At 38.5% G+C, this 22,643-nt stretch overlaps 1 protein-coding gene across 2 annotated transcripts in view; it reads left to right on the top strand.

Annotated features, from left to right (window-relative positions):
• Nucleotides 1-22,643, top strand: part of GABBR2 (gamma-aminobutyric acid type B receptor subunit 2) — a 477,515-nt gene that overhangs the window by 234,703 nt on the left and 220,169 nt on the right. For both annotated transcript variants that reach the window (XM_086469193.1, XM_086469192.1), the window contains exons 6-7: nt 2,662-2,853; nt 3,965-4,201. In XM_086469193.1, the coding sequence (XP_086325319.1) occupies nt 2,662-2,853; nt 3,965-4,201 (429 nt within the window). The remainder of the gene's footprint in view (nt 1-2,661; nt 2,854-3,964; nt 4,202-22,643) is intronic.

Genomic DNA, 22,643 nt, shown 5'->3' with positions numbered 1-22,643 from the left:
TTACAGAAATGCCTTTGTTGTATTAAGCATCTCTTTATGGATTCAAACAAGTTTAAAAAAAATTTAAAACATTCAGTCTCACAAGGGCAAAAACATCCAGGACAGTTTCCTGGCTGCTCAACAGCAACTCAGGGCTTTCCAGCCTAGACAGGACACGCGGGAAAGATTAGGGAAAACATATGACTACTTTATGCCGTCCTGATGGTACAAAGCACTTGTAAACCTTCTTCACCGTGCACTTGTGTGCCAACAAATCTTCACCTTGGAAACTAAAACCTGTAAGAAGCGGTCTGCGTGCATTCAAACAGTTCAAGGAAGATATGCGTATTTCAAGGAAATGTCCCTTTTAAGCATCAAAATCATCTCCATTTAGCAGAATCAACAGGGAGAAGACGGTGGCAAAAAGCATAATTCTGAAATAAGTCTTCTGGAATGCAAACACTGAGATGCCTGAACACTAGTAACTGTGCTGTCAGTAGAAAAATGACTGCATGGTCACGGTGCTCAGCTTTAGAGGAGCTGATTTTGTTCCTTCTTTTGCTTTCCCCAGACTACCCTACAAGCCCTATTGTTCCAGATCTCAAATGAAGACCTGCCAGTTTTTAAAGTGTTTGTTGTGGGGTTTTTTTTGAAACCAAATTCTTGCAGGAATGTGAAAGTTTCCGTGTAACCTTGTTGCGAATGATTCTTTGTTTCTAGGATGGAATTTTTGGCTGTTTTGAAACTCTCAATTTTCAGCCCATATCCCAGGACATTTACAGATTATGCAGGAAACAAGCTCAAGTGCTTATGCAAACAGAAAATCTCCAATTTCAGCATAATTCACTGCCAATACTTTCTTGCAACACATGATTTGATACTTTAATTTGTACAGAGCAGGGGAAGCTACAGAAGATTGTCCTTTTCTAAAAGCACTATTCTGTGTCACTTTGTGTCCTCAGTGATTTGAAAACTGTCAAATGAAAGACTCTATCACTGAAAGGTCTTGAATGACCTAACTGTGTAATGGAAACTCTTTTAGACAGCAGGAGGTATTGCAGGATGGGATTGCTGTTGTCCTCATGGGTGGACCTGGGATGCAGCGTTGCCTTAGCTGTAGCAGGAGTGGAGGTGGGTGGGAGGGCAAAAGCAGACGTGTTTCTGGAAGTGTAGAATTACTGAGCAAGAGAGAGACAATTTATGTGGATTGTGGAATAAGATATGAGATGCAAGAGACTGGTTTTCAGACAGAACCATTTTCAAGCAGCATTGTATACAAATGCATGAAATTTGATTTTGGCTGAAGAAAAGCTCCTGCAACGAGGGGCTGAACAAATCTGCTTTGTGCACAATACATATATGAGCTGAGTTGGCACCATTATAATAGACTTCACAGATTTAAAGCCCAATTTTAATTTGGGTATTAGCGTATTTAGGAGATTGTCCTGTTTTGTATTTTTTTGCTATTCATCTTTATCTATCTGATAGGCTTTTGGTAAGATCTTTGGGATACTTTTCAAAATGGTTATGTTCTGGATCACTAATAAGTCCTGTTTGCATTCTCATAATTTCCTCCTTCTGTAACATTTTCTGTGAAGATGTAGCAGCTTTCCAGTTAAGAGCTCTAAGGTTGCACCATGTGTTCCTAAAAATTGGAATTTGTATCTTCTGAGTATGTCTTCTATCTCTGGTATTGCTTATGTTAGGAGCCAAAGAAGCATGAAACCTCTTTTGAAACAGAGTCTGATTGAAATGTCAAAAGCAAAATATCTAGTTACAATACAGTGAGAGAAACATCTGAGATAAAATTTGCTAGTTTTATCCTAGAACACTCTTCACAATGGAATAAGTCCTTTATTGTGAATAGATCAGCTTTTAGGCACAACGGCATGTGTGCCTGACTAATAAAAGTATTTCTGTTTCCTGTTATATGTTTCTGCTGCCTATTAAAAGGAGATACCCATCATCTCAGTATCTTGGAGTACAGCAAGCTGTATTTGGTATGAGAACAATACAGAATCTCACCTGAAGAAATTTCTTGCTGGGGAAAAGAAAAAAAAAAAAAAGAAATCACTGAGATTTCCTTGTTTTATCAGTTTACTGTTGATTCATGCTCCTCAGAAGAAATTGCTTGCTTAACATCCCTGTGGTCTCTGTTGTATCACAATCAAGTAATTGTGATGATGTGATTTGATGGTGCCTAGGATCCAAGTTTTCTTGTTTAACCTTATCCTGTTTTATGTTATGTGGTCTTTAGGATGATGTTAGGATGATAATAACTTACTTAAATGTGGTAACATGGTGGTCTTACCACTTAGGTAATAGTTATGGAGAACGTTCTATGCAAACACTGCGCCTTCTGCTGGTGTTCCTCTTTATCTCCCTGGTTTTAGAATCCAGTGGGTTTTTTTTTCCTGTTTTTGAATAATTGGTCTATTGAAAGCAAAGTAGATTTTAGTACATTCTCTTCTTGTTACCTGAATTTTAGAGACAGGAATCTTCAAGAAAGGGGTCTTCATTATTAGCAAGTAATTATTCTAAACTGGTCAAAATACTTGTGTATCCTTCAACTGTGCCATAATTTCATTGATAATGGAAAAACATGAGCAGAAAACAGTTACTTTGATGTTCAATATGTCTATTACAATGCCTATTAGCTTTTCTATTCTTCTTTCTTTGTAGGCTTATGATGAAGAAATGTATGGCAGCAAATATCAGTGGATTATTCCAGGGTGGTATGAAAACCTTTGGTGGGAATCCTGGATTAATTCCACACAATGTCTCAGCAAAAATCTTCTTGCAGCCATGGAAGGTTATATTGGAGTGGATTTTGAGCCTCTCAGCTCAAAAATGTTAAAGACCATATCAGGAAGGGTTAGTATTTTTCCTCCAACTATTTTATTATACCGTCGGCTGTCTCACCACTGTCTTGACGCAGGAAGGCATTGAGGAGGGAGATGAAGCTAAAGGGTTCTTCTTCAAAGAAGCTGGTGGTTGTCATGGTTAGTCTCATCTTTCCACTGATTTGCATTTTAAAAATATTTAGAAATCAATTCCAGTTCTCTACAGGGTAAGGAAGCAATAAAGTCCCTTGCCTCAAATCCCTCCTCGCACCCCTATACGAACATTACAGTTAAATATACAGTAAATCTTGAATTAGAGTATGCGGTATCGTGTACTGTGTCGTGTCTAGTTAAATAGTTGAGCACAGAAACCGAAAACTTTGATGTTTAAACAGCAAATTTTACTGGTGATTTATGCCTCTCAGAACTAAGGGGTGGGGACTGGGGCTTGTTTTGAATATGTAAATATGTGGTATTTCCGTAAAGTACATAAAATTTTATCACAGAACAAATTCATGCAGACTCTGGGCAATGAATAAATATGTCTGATTTTGCTGCTTTTCATCTTTTTTCGTCTGATTTCCATGCCTTGCTGAGTGAGCATGAAAGGCAACTTTACAAAAAGGCAACTCGTAATAAGATAGCGTACATAAAGAGCAGAGTAAACTTGTAGAACAGACAAATTGCCACTCAGATAATTTCATATTAAGCAAATAGTTGCTAAAGTAAAGGTTATTTGATTTGCATTATCCTATAAAGTGTAATTAGACCACTAATTTGCAGGGATACAGACTTACTCTCTGTTCTAGTATTCTGGTTCACCAGTAAGCTGGTAGCATGATTGAACTGATGACTTTCGTACAAACACAAAATAAAGCAAGTTGTCTTTCATACAGAGAAGCAGAACAACGACTTTTCAATCTCTCTGTCTCCTAGGTCTGCCTCCCAGTCTCTCCATCAGTCTTGTAATTCAGGCAGCATGTGTTTTGAGAATTTTAATTTCTTAATTTTCATTTTGGCGGCCTTTTCTGTACTGGTCATGAATGTCTCTAAATTGGAGGGTGCAGTCTGAGGTGCAGGTTTGGACAAACTCTGTAAAATGTCAAGTACTGAAGTAGAACTGAAGTTTTTCTCCTCTGCAGACTCCACAGCAATACGAAAAGGAATACAATGCTAAGCGCGGTGACGGGCAATCCAGCAAATTCCATGGTTATGCCTATGATGGAATATGGGTGATTGCCAAGACTCTGCAGCGGGCAATGAAATATCTGAATGCCACCAACAAGCACCAAAAAATTGAAGATTTTAACTACACAAATCACAAACTTGGCAAAATTTTTCTGGATGCTATGAATGAAACCAACTTCTTTGGAGTAACGGTAAGTCCTAAACGGATACTTGTGGTGTGGAGGAGGCTTGTGATTTTATGTCAGTAGCTGAAGCAAGCATTAAATTTTAAATACTCTTGAAAAAGAAACACAGTTGTGTATTTCATATATCTTCAGAGCTTCCACAGTTCTACTTTATCTTAAAAATTAATGTTGTTCCCTTGGGACTCTTACTCATTACCTGTCTTCTGATGCCAAGTGATTACTCTGTACAGTTCCTCAGGTATCTGATTTTTAAGCGTGGATGTCATCTGAATTAACAACATAGAGTAGTCTCAAGGGAACCACAAGTGTTGCAAGCTGCAGTGACCTTTTAAGTGACTGTTTTAGCAGTTGAGGAGTAGCTGGAATGTGATCTGAAAATACCTCCTATTTTCCTTCATTATTTATTTTTGGTAGTAGGTTATAATACACGAGTGTCTCTAACTCCAGTGCTGTACATCCTAGATATTCTTACAACATAGTTCAATTGCCGTTTAAGTTTATTTGTAATTTGTTTTTTTTTCACAGTCAAGCACAAGGCATGGTTGACTACCATTTAAGAAGAACTGATCACATATAGTAATAACCTCATTCTGTTTTCAGTCGCACCATTGCAAATTCATAGTAAATTTTTTTTTTATTGACACTACTTCTAGTTTTTAGCAGAGTAAAATGGGCGATAGGAGTGTGGCCCTAAACTTTCTTAATTACTTAATTTTATTTGAGGCAATGTCAGTCAGAAGTTGATGGTGTTCAGGAGTCTGCAGAGCCGTACTCCTTCACCAAGGGAGAAGAGCAGACTCCATTTCAGGGAGAATGGTCTTCACAGTTTCCAGCAGCAGCAAACAAGGAACCTGCTGGAACACACTTTGTTAAGCAGTGTACTTGGGCTGCAATATGGCTAGACAAGGGAATCAGAGTTTTGAAGCAATCTGTATTTCAGCGGTGCATGGAGGGCATGCTTTTAGGCACCTCCTTGCAGCAAGAGCATGTGGAAGGTCGGCATCATCTCTGCCACTGTGCAGTAGCTTGTCAGATTCTGTCCCCATGTTAATTTAAACTGTCTTGGATATCAATTAACCTCAAAACATGTTGAAGTAGCAGAACTAAGGCTGTCATACACGTCATAAATTGGTTCAAGGAAGAAATGCCTACATATAGACATCAACAACGAGTGCAGTTGTGCAACTTTTTGGTGTCCTTACTAATTGCTGAAGAAGCCTATGTTTTGCATCACAGTGCAACTGAAACTAATTTAGAATTCGTAAGTAAAAAACCAATCATATGGCAAGACAATACTAGAATCTAGTTGCCTGAACGATATTAATTTTGTTTTCTTTTTACACTGAATTTGACTGAAGGTTTCAGTAAAAGAACTGGGTATCCCATTGCATCCATAGCAGGACTGGATCTTTGCTAAAACTTTCAGTCAGTAGCAGCTGTGAACCAAACTCTGCAGGGACTCAGACATTCCTGTCCGGAGTTATCCCAAGTACAGTATCTCTCAATGTGGTTGAAATTGTATCTTGTTATGTAGTTCCTTTTTTTTTTTTTTTTTTTTTTTCCTCTTTCCAAGTCTTAGCCTTTTTGCCTGCTGTTTAGTCTTGACAGCCAGTTATGGTAAAATTGCTAGATTTCATTAGCACTGCTTAATTGCCCTTCACTGCTCCCTGCTCGCCCCCCCCCCAAAAGAACACAACCCCCAAACCTCTAAGACAAAGAAGGCTCTTTTTAGTACTTTCACAGATGCCAGCAAAACATCACACATGAATTGCATCCCTTTAGGGAGGGAATGAATCAAAGTTTCACCAACCATATTCAGCTGTGTTTACTTATTTTGTTCCCTCAGGTATAATGGTTTTTAAAGAAATTACCGCACAATTATTCACAGCATTTAGTGGTTGTCTGAGGGGCTTTGTAAAATGTTTCTCTAAGATTGGTCTACCAAGTCATCCCGACAATGCATAGCTCAAATATGGTATTTGCAAGGATCATGCTTCTTATTCCTATAATACATTCACAAAAACATTTTAATCAGAAAGTTATGGAGAGAAGAAAATCTATAGCAGCTACACTTTCTTAGGATATAATTAGAACAAACAATACTCAACTTTTTCCACTGGGAAGGAGAAGAGTTTTATAGCAGATATTAAAAGTTTTGCATTGAAATATTCAGAAAGTTGAAGGAACAGATTGATTATTACCAGACATATTTTTAAACTTTTTATTCTTCAGTCTAATAAATTGTTGTCATTAGTGACTTAATTTACAACTTTCACTGGAATACAAGTTTTAGGTCTTGGAGTGCCAAATCGCATTTAAATATTTTTTTCCAGAAAAAGTTTTTTAGTATAAAGTTTTTACAATTTATTTTTAAAAAAATTACTCTAAACAGGAAAAGGACATTCATTTATGCCAAATATAAAATGAGAGTCTGAAAAATGAGGAAATAAAAGGAAAAACTAAATCTTATCAATATTCAAAAACTCATCCAATGATATACTAAAATGCGTTGTTAATTACTATGTAAAAGGAGATGGTAGACAAGAAGCTGTAGGCAAGAATCTAAAAATGCAAAATCTGTTAAGAAGAGGCATCTTTCTTTATGCTTTCTCTGAATAAGATATCAGAAACACTGTCATGTCATAAATAATAAATGCCTTTACCCCATTTTAATTTTCTTTGCAATTATTTATAGTAACCCACAAAAAACATAATCACTTCTGAGTGGTTTTTTTTGTGGAATTTTTTAAACAGTTTTGAAAAGACTTGCTGGGAGTGTGCTACTTCCTCGTTACACAGAATGTCATTCTTTCAGTTTTCTGTTATTTTTTTCTGATTATTTTTTTTTTCCTAGGAGGCAGCATTTAGAAAACAGATTAGGCTATTGTCCAAAGACTTGACAGGTCTAATCCTCTTTTTGTGCATCAGAAACTCAGTATATAGGTGTTACTTATTCTAATTCTACTGTCAGAAATCTATTGGAAAGAAAATTATAGCTGTTCCTTAAACATTCCTTAAGGTTCTGCTCTTTTTCTGGATTTTTTTTTCTCTTAGCAAAATTGTTCTTTCTGTTACTTTTCCTTCATGCTTATCTGACTTATAGTCACGTTGATTACCATATAATTTTCTTATGCATTTTGAATATAGAGCAAGGAAACATGTATTTGGTGTTTCATCAGAAAACAGTAATATAGTTATCGGCTACACTTTCTCAAAGCTAAAATGGATGCTGTTTTACAGGTATGAAAGGACTTTGTGATGAGAAATGCAATATGAAAAAGCAAAAGACCTGCAGGGATGTTCCTACAGTTTCGATAACCTGAATGTCCTAATTCTGCAGTAGGTCCCCTGATGCTGGTGGTTTTCCAATCGAGTAAGGCATGGTGTTGTTGGAATGGTCCATCTGCAATGACCAGCTTTCAGGGCAGGAGCCCTTTTGATTTGGGACTAGCTTGGCTTTCATGGTTTACATTTTTCTAATTCCTTGCTTATCAGAGCACTTATTTTTTAATGGGAAAGTTATTAAAACAACAACAAAAAAAATCCCTTGATGGATTTTGAACATTTTTTTTTCCACTTTTATTAATCCAGATAAAACCAGTTTTGTAAACTGAATGCAACCCTACCACCCTAAGTGTTAATAAACTGCCAGATGCCTGTTTCCTTGCTACATATCTCCCTTTTTTCAAATAGTACACATTCTTTCTGATAACCTAAGTGTCAGGAAATGAAAGATAAGAAAAGAAATACACAATTTATTTTGACAGATTCTGGTTGTCTGTGGAGTTCCCTTCTGTAGTTGATAAAGCCACTGGAGGTAATTTAGATTTGGAGAATCTGCTGAGGTCTCTGTTGAAGTGTTACTACTTTGAATCAGTACAGAGTGGTAAAGTGATGGGAAAGAAAATATGTATCTGGGCTATCTATAGATCTGCATTTCAGTTATACAGCAGTTTATAGCATGCTACCTATGCCATGCCCATCAGGTATGCATGAAAGCTGAAGAGAATTTTCCACAGAGCTGGAAAAATTCTTGTGAAGAAAGATTGTTTGCCTAAAGGGTAAAATAAATTATATAATTAAAGAAAGGAAGAAAAGTCTAACTTTATTTTGTGTCATAATACTGTAGTGTAACTTGTAGGTTTGATAACTAGTGAAGAATTGGTGCTGTCTTTTCAGGGTACTGAGTCATATTTAGCGCATACTGAATCAAAATCCATCTAGAAAATGGAAGGGTTTTGGGTTAGTCATTTTTTTTCTTATTTCTCTTTGTAAAGGCTATGGATGGTTACATAGTACCTTACAACTACAGCAGTTTGTATTTGTTAGCAAAAAATATTGGTTATACTCGGAAAGATATGAAATACCATATTTGTTCTCAGTAAGGTAAAAGTTTGTATTGGTTCCATGGCATAGCCAGTGGGTGGGAAAAATACAACGTGTCTCGGAGAAAACTTTTAATTTATTTTTTATGCAAAATGTGACATTATTTTTAAAATACTTGCCTGTGATTTTCTAATGACTTCACCTTTGTCACTGATGTAACGTTATGTGTGTTACCATTCTCCCTGGTTTATGCCTGAAGTCCTGTAACTGTTGCAGTAGGGCATTCTGCTGCTTGAGTTTATTGCTATTATCTGTGATTATGAATTAGGCTGCAGAATTGTTAATTCTTTTCTTATCCTTGTGGCCTTCTGTTATAAGTGTAATGGAAAAAGACTTACAGTGGAGGAGAGAGAAAATTAAATACAGTGTTGTCTGTCTTCTCGTGTCAGCCAGAGACTCTAGCACAGTAGGATAAAATTCCGCTGCAGGAGCTGCTGCACAGTTGAAACCACAGCCATGAAATAGCTTTCAAGTCTGTCCCTGGCATCCTGTGTTTGAATAGATCCAGTCATGTTCCATAACTGGAAAAATGCTTATTGATACGAAGTTCATTTTGTATTTTGACGCTGATTGTTTCTGATGATTGATTTCAGCAGCTTGCCTCCCCTTTCCAGGCTTCAGTAGCCACCGTGCTGTACAGGAATCTCAGAAACACAGGAGGTGTTAGCATCAGAATAGGAACAGGGAGAAAATAATTATTTCATGTCATCCTTGAGAAATAACATACCCTAAGACCGTTAAATTAAGGAATGCTTTGGGTTTTGGTAGCGAGTGGAATGGAATTAGCATGGACTTCAGCAGAGTGAACTTATGCTTACTGTGGGGGGTCTAACAAACATTTCTGTAATGGCATTGATCAGCGCGGTTGATTTTGCATGAACAGTTCTGAATTAAGTCTCCAGAGCTATTTATACCTAGAGTCAGATTTTCTTTGTTGGCCTGGCTGACTTAGGGCAGATAGTAAAAGTATTGGAGGGAGAGCAGAAATTTTAATCAAGTAACTTCTTGTCAATGTAGAATAGTGCTTTAAAAGAACATTTATTTTTATAAAGGAGGGACCAGAAGTTTAGAGTGCAGTGAAATACCTAACTCTATAAAGATATCTGTTCCTGAGAAATGCTTTTGAATGTTCGGTCAAAATTGACTTAGTCTCAATTTTGAGCATTTGAAAGTTTGCATTTGGCTGTTGTCCATAATTGGGTGATTTCAGGGAGTTCAATGAGCTAGCAAAATGCATAGTTGGGAAACCAGATATAGGTGTATATATATGCACACACATGCACATGCTCACAACCTCACCCGGCTGTTGGCAGATCTGTTTTCTCCACACCTGACCCCGTGGGTTATGGATATGAACTGCTCTGAACTTAATGCCTTGTGTTTCCTTTAGATTTTTCAGAACTTGCTTGCTGTTACAGGGTTTAGGGTCTGGCTGTATGCAAGACCTCCTACAGCTCTCTTTGGTTTTCCTGAACCTTGAATCTGAGCTTCTCCCAGTGGAGATAAGTGTGGTGAATCTCTTACTTCCTTGCTCCCTCCTGACTTCCAGTGCATTACCCAGCTCAGATGAGCAACTGAGAGCAGTACAGCAGGATGGTGAAGTAATTTGTTCTCTTTATGGACAGTTCATTTAGGAGGTTCCTCAAAATAGGGAGCTGCTAAAGTGTAAGCCATCAGCGAGTTTGCATAGGGTCATAAAAAGTGTTTGCTCATTAGGAAAATTCAGTGCAAATGTTTTCATCTGTCAACAATGTGAAAGTGCACACAGAAGGAAATACTAACTTTTTAAAGTGAGAACTGAGATTAACTGTGACATTTCAAGATTAGCCCTCAAGCTAATCAGTGTGATTTAATAGATACAGTAGGTGGCAAATAAAAAAGCCTTTAGTCTGGAGTTGCAGAACACTTATTACTGCACCTATCATTCTAATAGGTGGTATTTGATGAAGGGAAATGAACAACGTACATTTACAGAAAAGCCAGTGAAACATTTTCTAAGATCTGACTAGCATCTCTTAGCTTCCTCTGCTCTATATTTAATTTTCTCTGTATGTAGACAGTGTTTAATATAATGCGTAATATGCCTTAGAAGCTGCTTTGTTGCTACTTTGGGTAAAAAGAGTGGAAGTTCCTACAAGAAGTAAAGAAACAAAGCTCTAGTGAAGGTAATTGCATTGTCTAAGTGGTGGTGCAGGTTTGTGCCTCATAGGGTATTTCTCCTTCAAGCTTCTGAAGAAACAAAGCACACGTCAGTAGTTCTGCCACCCTGGTATTTATGAAGTGCAGTTTGTTTTATAGCTGCCTGCTTGCAATTCACCTTTTTTTTTTTTTTTTTTTTTTTAAATTTTCTCTTGTTATGTTTTTCTTTTCTGTATTCTTTGAATTTGAGTGGTGAAGGACTAAAGAAAAAATAAAATCTACTAACTTTGGATGCTCTGTCCTGCTCCAGATCAGCAGTTAAGCTGGGAGAGGGTATCAGTGGTTTTAATGAGAGTTTTCCAGACGGTTTCTTCCTCTGCCAGGTGGTTTTGTTTGAGGTTGGTATAGAGGGCCATTTGAAAAAAAAAGTTCCTGAAAGAGAGGACAGCCTATACAGGCTGTACAAGCAACATAGGAACTAGGGGTTCTGTTATCTCTTGCATAAGTAGGAGATTGTTTTTCCTGATGTTTGATGGCCTTTTCTGTTGTATTTAGACAGAAGTACTAGGTAAGTAAGATATTTCTTTGCCACGCCTCCAGCCCGTAGTAGAAAATGTAGGAAAAATGCTATGTAGCTTCTTTCATTGTTTTAAAGCCCTGTGCCTCGCTTCACCAAGTTCTTTTTGACGAGAGATAGGAAATGTTTCCTGTGCCTGTTGGAAAAGGGTGGTAGGATAAAGTCTTACAGACACTTGCGGTACACTTCTTGAAGTAAGTGTACCAGTGAAATATCTCTGAAAAATAATAGAAAACCTGGAGTAGCTCCATCCATCTATACCACGGCTTCAAACCACGTCAGTATCTTATGATCAAAGTCAGATGTCACATCAGTGTGGATCTCTGGGGATGATCCCATATCAGCACAACACGTCTCCATTCTCCATATATAGGCCTGTGGAAAATAGTTAAGGATTTGCAATATGTACTTTAGGAACTGTTTTGACAGAGTCTCTCCTGCAAAACAGAAAAGGTGATGCAAGGTGTGTGGTGTTGACAATGTTGCGAATTTCTCATTTTCCGTTTGTGAAATTTAGCCATTTCTGTTGCTGAAACGGCAGCTGTAACCTCCCAAGGAAGCACTAGAAAGAACATTGCTGTTAAGGGAAGTGCAGAAGGAAAGTGCAGCATGATGGAAAGGGAAAGCCTTAGGTGCTTTAATTGTCCTATAACCTGGTGCAGTTCTTGGTAGCTGTGGTAGCACGGAATGTGTCAATTAATACAGCAGCCGAGCGAGCAACTGTCCTGAGCACTATGATTACATAGTGCAGGTTAAAATTATTTCAAGCCCCTTTCAAGTATTGTTGCCTGTAAAAGAAGACTGCTCCTTCCCTAAGAGAGAAATGTCTTGAGTGCAGAGGGGACAAATGAAGATTGAGCAGGGTCTGGGTTCCGGATGGGGAGGCCCTGGGAGAGGAATTTAATCCATAGCTATGTCCCTACTCCCCCCACCACCACTATCAGCTTTTTTTTAAGAATAATGAGGCTGGAAAGGAACTGCAGGAAAAGGTGTCTTAGGAGAATATCGTGGGAAAGGAAAAGACTTCCTGCAAGGCTTTCATAAACCTGCATGACTGAGCAGTTCTGAGTTTCCAGTCTTCAGTGCCTCTTGTTCTTCTTTAATAGCACTTAGAGTTTAAGGAACATCTCATCTGGCTGTGCTTGTCTTGAAACTGATTTTACTGCCCTTGTTGAAGAGCAGATCGCTAATAGATTATATCGATTCCATAGAACTATGCCCAGATGTAGACACACATGCTTGGGCCATGTGTTTACTAGATGGGCCACGTAAGTTTTTACTAGATGGAGCGTGGTGGTCCTGAAGAGCCAGCTAGGCTCTTTTATGGTTACCTGGCAGATGGTGTGTGAATCAAACAAGTATAGGCTGGTACAGAGACAGCTGAACTGTGCTTCCAGATGAGTTTTTGCAGATGGTGCAATGCAGTATAGGCAAAAATCTAGGAATCATTTCAGAGGAACAGTGTTTTCCAGTGGTTGCTGCATTTGGTGTTGCTAAGAGAAGAAAAAGATATGTATGCTGAATTTAGGGATGCTGCTGCTTCTATCTGCTATGTCTCCATTTGAAACGACAAAGACATCTTCCATCGATACGTCCAAGCCCTCAGCTTCCCAGTGGCTCGGGGATGAAATTCGGCAAATACAGTACAGCCTTCGGTTGCAGCATGTTCTCTTGCTACACACAGTGGCTGGAGCAGATCAGCTATCCTGCATCAGCCGGTCTGAAAACTCTTTCCTCAGACCTACCTCTGATTTATCTCCCTTCTTTGCTAGAAGGGAGCACTGCAGAAGTAACTGAGTTAGCTTAAAGTTCAAGATGTGAATGCCTTTCAGTCACGACTCTGGAGTTAAAAACCACTGTGATTTTAGAGGTGACATATTTTAGAAATGGTATAAAACTGAATTCCTAAGTGCTTGAGGGTATTACAGTTCTTGTTTTATTTTCCACGGGAACAGATGTTAGCCCTGCTGCCTTGGGATCATTCCAGCTCTGGTAATTCTGTTCTGTGTACCTAAAACTCTCACTGAGATTTCAGACAGATAAGGAAGTTATTATTTACTAGCTTTACACCAGGACTCTTCTGGGACAATAAATGCCATAAAGATGCAAAATTTTAGTAGTATTGTTCTCACTTCTTTTATTAGACATTGCATTTTATTATTATTTCACTGTACAGGCAAAGTATAGTTAGGTTTTACTGGTTTGATCCTGTTCCTGTCAGTGGCAACTTTTAGCTTCATCGTGAGCAGGAGGAGGCCCTTACCTAGCAAAGTGTTTTAAAAAATAATTTGTGGATCAACTCAAAATGTTATTCTAAAATCCTTTTTACTCACAGAAAATATAGACGAAACTTCTTCTGAAATGCTTTCTGGAATTAATGAATATATTTTAAGAGCGCTGATCAGTTGTAGTGTTGTAAGTTAGTAATGAATGATTAGACACAAGAGCTTGTTCAAGCACATTTGGAGAATGCCTCCAGATAGTGTACTATGTGGAATTACATGACTCAGATGTGAAATAACTGTAAGCGATTAAAATTATGTGGTGGAGTATAGCAATTTAAAAAGTAACATCTAGTGATGCCTATAAAAGGCTGCAACTTCTACTGCAGATCATTAAAATCAAAGAAATGCTGAATATTTCAGTGATCAGTTGTACTCGTATATATTCTTTTGACACAACAGTGTAATTCTTAAGTGAGTGTCAGATATTTGGGAATGTGAAATACGGAAAAAAAGATAAAGGAGAAATCTTAGCGTACAGATAATATAATGAAGGTTGAAGCAATAGGAAGACTGTTCGCAAACCAGTTTGTGAAAATCTTAAGGATATGTTTTCTACTAAACTTTGAAGAGCTGTTATCGTACTGCACTCGAATCTTCTCAACATCTGGTTTGCTTTATATTAAGTATTAAGACGTTAGAGAATGGTTAAAGCACATAAATGATAAATAGATTTCTGAATATGCCAAAATATTAAAGCAGGTTCTTTTAGGAAATAAATTATAAGTAGAAAATTAGTTCTAACCTGCCTATTTTCATCTTTTACATCACTGATTTGGATACTCTAAGAAATAAATAAAATAAAAGCATTTCTATGGTAATTTTGGTACCATATTTAGAAAGATCCGTTGATTTAGGTTAATTGGATTACTTCTCTCCATTGCTGAATAGTTGCATGGCAAATGTTAATTTATGTTCTGTTTTCATCTAGGTTACCCCATCAGTGGGCAATTTTAAAAAGCTTTTGAAAGGAGTCTTTTTTTGTCTTCACTGAAAGTGACCCACATTGATATTACAAGAATTAGAATTTAGCCTGATGGGAGTTTTTGTATGCACCTAAGAGCAAAATTTCCCCTTGGGGAATATTTTGCAATGTGACATTTTTACTTTCTGGCCAGCAAAAAAAAAAAAAAATAAATAAAGTTTTAAAACTGTGTTTTAATTCTCCCTTCACACTGCAGTACTTCTGAGATTTTTGCTTCACCAATTAACATGCACTCTGCTGTTGTTAATCTTTATGACAGCTCAAGGCAAAAATATTCCTTAACTTGAATGTAGCATTTCGCTGAAGTGTGAATCCACCTGTAATGTTAAAAATGGTGTTATTAGCTGACTTAGCCTGGAAATGCTCTGAGGTTGTCAGGTCTGATGTTCAATGGATTATATTTTCATACATCACTGCTCCTCTTTTCTGGCAGTCATGATTTCTATGATGAACTAGTTTTCTTCCTTGGAGAGGTGCTCCAGTTGCAAATACAATTATTGGAGCCTGCAAGCATTTTAGTGAAACACAGGAAAATCATAGACTCATAAAATGGTTTGGGTTGGAAGGGACCTTGAAGATCATCTAGTCCAGTCCATCCAAATGCACAGTACATTTTCAAATAGTTTTCCAGTATTTTTGGAATCAGCTTTTAGGACTTGTTACCTTCTGCTCTTCTCCCCACCATCTTCTCATAGCACGTCGTGGCCTCAGCTGTTGCTGGCAATGAGGGTGGTTTTTGAACAGCCTCTGCTAGAGTGATGTTGAGATAGTGGGGTCTTTTTTCAAATTTCATAAGGCAACAAAGATCTTGCACTTCAGCACAGTGTATGGTATGGTAGGACTTCCCCCTTGGAGTTCTTCACAGGAAGAAACTCGTAGATGGCGAGGAGGCAGAAAGTCAGCAAGGCCCTTGCTGGAGCCCCTTCAGTCTAGGACAGCATGCTCTGCTTGTGCCGAGTCCCAGCTTCAGAGCCGCCAGGCAGTGGCCAAAGGCTGCACTTTGCAAACTAAAGCAGGCGGCCTTTTTTTTTTTTTTCTTTTTTTTTTTCTTTTTTTCTTTTCCCCAACTGACACATTTGAACAATTTGTGAGTATTTCTGTTCTGTAAGTTTTAGACAAATAATCCCAGGATTCTGCCTTCTGCACCCATTTAATATCTCATCCCTAATGACAGCTGAGGTTGTCAGTGTATGAGCTCAAAGCACTGGGCAGGAAGCAGGCTGTTCTCTCATTTTAAGATAAACAGTTTTAATGAAATCTAGGTCCCGTCATGCTTCACTTCTTGAATCTTTCTGTATGACAATAATTTCCTCAGTTTTGTGATTTGTGATGACCTCAAATGCACCAAAATTATGACCGTGCCTGCTAACTACGGTCAGGCATCAGATTATTCTTTTATATTTATTTTCTAAAAAGCAGTTCACACATCTCTGTGTGATATTTGTATGTATGTGATACTTTTAAAAGTATCTTTATTTTGATAAATCCAGTCTCCAACATTTAGACAAAGCTTCATTGAAACCTTATTGTCCCTCCTAACAAGTCTTTCTGCCTCTCATCCAAGAACTTCTTTGGCTGCTTTGGCAACATTAAATCTTGTGTATGTTGACTAAGATAAGCAAAGCTGTACCCAGCTGTCTCGCTTGTGTGTGGTCAAGCCTTTTCATTGAGTGACCCTTCACCTGAGCATAAGCTGCATAGCCTCTATGTCATTCCACTCATGTAGTATCAGTAGGTGTAATAACAGGTAATTTAGATGAAAACAGCCCAGCTCTAGCCGAAACAACATAACTTAAATCCAACGAGTGAACCTATAGTTAAACAATATCATAGATCATGTAAATAAAGCTGTCAGGGCTGACATTTCCTCATCACTACAGAGAACACTCGACATGCTGCAGGGTGACATGTAAAATTCTGAGTGTCACCGTAATACTGACAAACTGAAGAATTTTCCAGAGTAAATCAACACAAATCAAGAGATTACAGAGAATGATGTGAGGAAAGAGTGGTCCATATGCTTTTCAAAATCGGTAAAAACTACAGTGGTTTTCCATCCGTGATGGGTTGACATATTTTTTTTGCCAAATCTATTATCAGTGGGCATAAATCAGCTATATAGGAGCCAACAATTTAATTGGAAAACTTCAAAAAACACAGTGATGGATTATTTTATACCTTAGTAAATTCTACACCTTGTAAATTGTGCCCCAAAAAGTTCTGGTGAAATTCTTCTGCCTGTGCAATTTCAATTCTGCCTCATTCAATCTAGACAGCGGTTCAGCTGGTGTTGCTCATGCAATTAGAATGATGTTGTGCATAAGCAGTCATCATTATGAGTGCCGCAAAATATACAGAGCTAAACACCACAGCTAGAGACAGCGAGGCATATTATCCCAGGCGTGAGAGACAGCAGCAGAGAGCCTGGCAATTTTGCCTCCCTCCCCCAGCCCCCCTCGGTGAAGGACAGGGCCCTGCTCCACGCGGTAGAGGAAAGAGCTTGTGGAATCGTTTGTGGAGTCTCAGGAACTGAAGGTCTTGCCTCACGTGGCTTTCTAGTCCTGCATGCCACCGCTTGACTTGCTTTCTGATGCACTGTGGTGGTGCTGCTGCATCTGCCTGGTGGCCGTGGGGCTACAGCCTCAGCATGTTCGTGTTGAGCTACTTCAGTTGAAACGTTCTTCAGGAGTTAAAGTGTTCTTCAGGAGTTACAAAGGGGAGAAGTTGCAGCGATCAGAAGTGCATGTCTCAGCTGAATGTGAATTCTGTGAGACAGAGGTAAACTTCTGTAGCCCAGAGGCTCTTGTTCTGCTGAACTCGGATGTTTGCTGCATACCAGAGAAGCACGTGACCACCTCCAAAAGAGGCCACCGATATTTTCTAATTGGAAGTGTTAGACTTGCTTAACATTGAGTTTTCTAAGATCACAGTGACAGCTCAGAAATTTTGTTATTGGTGCTTTTGTTGTGGTTGACTCTGAAGCTTGGCATTTGAGTCCCAAAAGGTCTGTCTTGTCAGTTAATTTCCTTTTTTTTTTCTTTTTTTTTTTTTTTTTTCTTAAATGAAAACATTTTCCTGGTGTCTGGCTACACAATTTCTTCTCCGTTGTGACAGTTTCATTGATATAGAAGCAAGGCAAAAGTTTTAAAAAACAATTATGACACCAGAAAATTTGATAGGGGATTAAAAACATAAATTGCCTCAGGTAAGAGCACATAGATCAGTTAAATTGTATCTAGAAATAAATCAGTCAAGCTACGCATACAGCTAAGGAATAATTGTTTGCTGATCCCTTTGGATGAGTGTAAAACAACCAACACAGCATTAAATACTGGGTAACGTACTGATCGCTGTGAGCAGACCTCAGCAGCGTCACAAAGCCATTGTAAGGACCTTTCCATTCTAACCCCTGAAGTTGTTTATTGATTTGTGACTTTTTTGGCTGATGTTAGAGCTAGTCCTTTTAATGGGATTTATCCTATAGCATATTTTTTGAATGCAAACACTGTGGCACTGTGGAAATTCTGATCTACTTGTATCTAGATGATGTTTTCTGTTAGTTTCCGTTTTGAAGATGCAGGTTATTTTACAGAGGTCAAAGGGCCACAATTGGTATTCTAGAAAAGATTCAGTGCTCAGTTTAAGCCTACTGTTTCAGACCTGTGTGTATTAGCGTCATGTTTTCCCTCTTGCAGAAAGTAAGGTAAAAGTTCATGGGAAGAAAGACATCCTTTAGTGCGTATTTCCTAACGGTGCAGTAGAGCAAATTAAGCTTTTTCTCTGCTTTAGGTCTGTTTTCCATCACACAGCTATTCAGTCCCAAGGGAGAGAGCAGGGCCCATCTCCCCAGTTTGAGGCAAGCCCTAACCTGGGAGAGAGGGGAGGGAACCTGGTCCAGAGCACTTCTAACATGCATCCCAGCTGCTCCTGTGCTACGGGAAAAGCTGTGGCAGAGGGAACAGAAATCCCTGTAGATGTCATTTGGAGATCATTTCATACAATCATGGAGCCATAGAACGGTTTGGGTCGGAAAGGACCTTAAAGACCATCTAGTCCAACCCCCTGCCATGGGCAGGGACACCTCCCACCAGACCAGGTCGCTCCCAGCCCCATCCAGCCTGGCCTTGAGCACTGCCAGGGAGGGGGCAGCCACAGCTCCTCTGGGCAGCCTGTGCCAGGGCCTCACCGCCCTCACAGGGAAGAATTTCTTCCTAATATCTCATCTAAATCTCCCCTCTTTCAGGGTGAAACTGTTACCCCTCATCCTATCACTGCCCTCCCTGATCCAGAGTCCCTCCCCACCTCTCCTGCAGCCCCCTTTCTGCACTGAAGGCCGCTGTAAGGTCTCCCCGGAGCCTTCTCTTCTCCAGGCTGAACAACCCCAACTCTCTCAGCCTGTCCTCACAGGGGAGGTGCTCCATTTGGATAAGTGTGTGTTATGGATCATGAATATTAAGCCTACTTTCCCTTAAAACCTAAGTAGTGGCATCTGAGTCATTTAGCTCATAAATTTTTGTAGCTATTACTACAAATAGCATATACATGAAAGGAAGAAAGGAAGGAAAATGTTGTAACTACCTCACCATTTATTTCTTTTCAGATCTGGTTTTTATATTTGGGCATTTGGGGTTCTTAAGATCTGGGCATTTTAGTTTTCTATGTTTGTGTGTTGCATCAGTGAGTAAATGTCAGCTGTTAAAAATGTTCAGGCAAGTAAAGGTACAGCTAAGCACCCAGAATATTGATTTTCTTGTGCAACTTATTATTTAGTATGTATTTAAACATAAGCATACTGTATTGTATTTCTGATTGAAATAAATCTATAGAGTATTTCCACAGGAAAGAAGATGATGCACTTTATATATATCCTGATAATCATATTATCCACCTTGTACATTCAGGGTATTTTAGATAAGCATTTTGATGAATTAGTAAATTGATCAAAGACTCACCCAATGATCAGTGATAAAAAGGAGTGGTAACAGAAAGAACTCCATAAAAAATTATAAAATAAAAATGGAAGATCCTAACTATTGCCCATTTGCAAATGCCAAACTGCATATTTCTCCACTGTAAATCAAGGGAATCATAGAATACCAGGTTGGAAGGAACCCCAAGGATCATTCTAGTCCAAACTTTCTAGGCAAAAACACGGTCTAGACAAGATGGCCCGGCAACCTGTCCAGCCGAATCTTGAAACTGTCCAATGTTGGGGAATCCACCACTTCCCTGGGGAGATTATTCCGATGGCTGATTGTTCTTGTTGTGAAAAATTCTATTGTGTCCAGTTGGAATCTCCCCAGGAGTAACTTGTACCCCTACGCATGTAACATGTAGCCAAATATTTAAAACCTGTAGAATATTCTTTCTCTACTTCTTAATACAGATACTTAAAGTATTGGGGTCAGAATAGCTGCATTTCAGATTTTATTTCTGAAAAATATTTTCCCTGAGGCTTTTGAACTGTTTATACTGGTCTTTCTCTCAGGCTCTGATTAAATGAAGTGCTTAAGAGCACACTGAATATTAAGGATGTGTATTCCAAAGGGCCTGGTGAAGGGCTGTATTGAATCAAGTCTTAAAAAGGGTACATTCCTTGTTTTGCAAGGTAGATTGTACCCAAGTAAAAGAAACATATCCCATACAGAGTTAACGTTTAGTAACCTCCCTTTGTGGAGCTACTTTACAATATTCCAAATACTAACAGTAAGAGAGAATAAACTCGTTACACAAAATGTGAGTATTATACAATTTTAAATGTGCATCTCAGTGAAATTAAATGCATGTCAGACTTAGGTTTTTCAATAAAGGCATGCTACAGCCTGGGGGCTTGTCGTGGCTGAAAATCTAGTTTGTGACATGCTTTTCACTTCTCTGAGCGATGCGCGAGGCAGTGCTACAACCCAAAGCACAATGCTAGCAGAGATATAATGTGTGAGGCTTTTGCAGACTGCCTGTATTTTATGGTCTGAAGTTATAAACAGGAGTATCAAATGGAGATAATAAAATTACAGTAATAACTTCAGTGTTAGGTTGGCTTTATGCTTTGAGGTCTGCAAATGCTTTTTAAAAGGCATAAACCATGGATTCCTCTCAGTAACAAAATGCAGCTGTATGTGAAGCAATCATAATGCAACGCAGCAACCTTATTTTCTTGTGTCTTTCATAACAGCTGAATCTCAGACTGCTTTCCACAATGCTCACTAATGTTTGGCAGTACATAGGAGAGAGTAGCCAGGAAAGAACCTGCTCCAAACGCCCCATGAGTCACTAGTATAATCTCATTCAGCAGTGGATCTCGTACAGGAAGGGGAACAAGTGAAAAATCCTGAAACACAGCAATTCCCTTATGCATCAATGAGATGGGGAAGGGAAAAGAGGGATGTCTATCTTTCTCTGCCAAAGTAAAATTATTTTCTCCGTTTTCATAAAAAGAATTAATTAATCCTGGTAAAATAGTTGAGCTTTATTACATTCACAAGATTCTGTTATTGTTGTTTCAATTGTCTTGTAACAATGAGAAAAGTTACTTGTAATGACCACAACCTTTTAGGTAAAGGCAACTTTAAGTCCAATTTGTTAATTGGCAGCCAAAATAAGGCACAGTTTACCTTCATAATTCAGATTACACTCTCTGTTTGACTTAAACACTGATTCTAATTAATTAAATAAGCACGGTTTGCTTTGCAGAGCGACAATGCAGACGCTGTGGTGCACTGCCTTGAAGCCCTGCGCACGTGATTTGCTCCTTACCACCATCTCACTTTCACTCCAAGATGGCACTATCTTTTGCTCTTATTTCTATACTTGCAACAGAATCCTGCTGGTCATGACCAAAGCTTGAGGTCTTTAGTAAAGGCATTTCTCTCTCCTAGCCTTCTTTGTGCTGTAGGTCTGATCATCTTCTCCTGCTACATAGTTCTTCTTTAATTACCTTTGCAGTACCTAAATGAAAAAGCGTTTTTCTATGGTGATTGCCTCCTTCAAATATTTGTGGCAATATCTCTTTTCACTTGTTATTCAACCATTCTATATAGATGGAAAGATCTTAATCCTCCCCATGAAATTAATCCCTATGTACTTAATTTGATTTAAATTCCTCTACTAATGCATATGTTAGGAAGTTATGAGGGAGTGAGCAGACCATTGACTGAAACGCTCTGATCTGAGAGGTGAAATAGTATTTGACACGCATGATGTTGGCAAAAGCTGCTTTCTGAATTTCCCTTCATTATTTCACATCTTTCTGCAGTGGCATTGTTTGTAAGCGATAGTTTTCTCTAACATGAGTTATTCCAAAGCTTACTCCAGGCAGACACAGGCTCTTTTGCTTCTCCTCCTCACCATTTTAGCTCGTTGCCTCTAGTTTGCACGTTAGTTTGTTTAGCTCTACTTTATTTTATTGAAAACACTGACTGTTTTGCTGTCCAAATTCCTGAAGCCTGCATGTTTTGTTAGCTTAATCTTGTAATTAACTGCAGGAGGTTAGCACTGGTATAGGTGGGAACAGCTGGCATCCTCCCCAGCCTTCCTCTGTGCAGTCTCTTTGCAGACAGGGTAACAAGGATGCCTTTACTGACAGAGTATGTCCATGTAATTTTAATAAAGGCAAGGCCTGTGAGTAATTCCGATATTTGTTATGTAGTACTTCTGAAACGCACAGTCATTGGCATGCGTTTGTACTCACTGATTGCAGACATTTAACATTAAAAATACTAAATATTTCTTCAAAACTTGGATGTGTCGAAGTCTTCCCAAAACTACTGACAATGCTATTGTTGATATTTTTATGTTCTACTTGTGTCAGTAAAAAGAAATTGTATGGTATTTTTATCTGAAGTCTGGGTGAAGTGGAAACCACCTTTAAAACCCTCTAAACTCCAAAATAGGTTATGAAGAGTTGTCATAAAGTAACAGAACACGGAAGCTCGTTCCTACTAGTTATGTAGGAAAACTATATACTGAATGCTGCTTCTTGGAAGTTGTCGACAAATACCGGTTTTCCAATCTGTTTGGAAAACAAAACTGGACCTGACCTGATTTCCCTTTAGAGTAAAGGTTAAGTATAAGTTTAGAGAT

The sequence above is a fragment of the Leptosomus discolor genome, chromosome 8, assembly GCF_034619465.1.
Source record: "Leptosomus discolor isolate bLepDis1 chromosome 8, bLepDis1.hap2, whole genome shotgun sequence".
NCBI lineage: Eukaryota > Metazoa > Chordata > Aves > Leptosomiformes > Leptosomidae > Leptosomus > Leptosomus discolor.
This window is presented reverse-complemented; position numbering and strand designations above follow the sequence as displayed.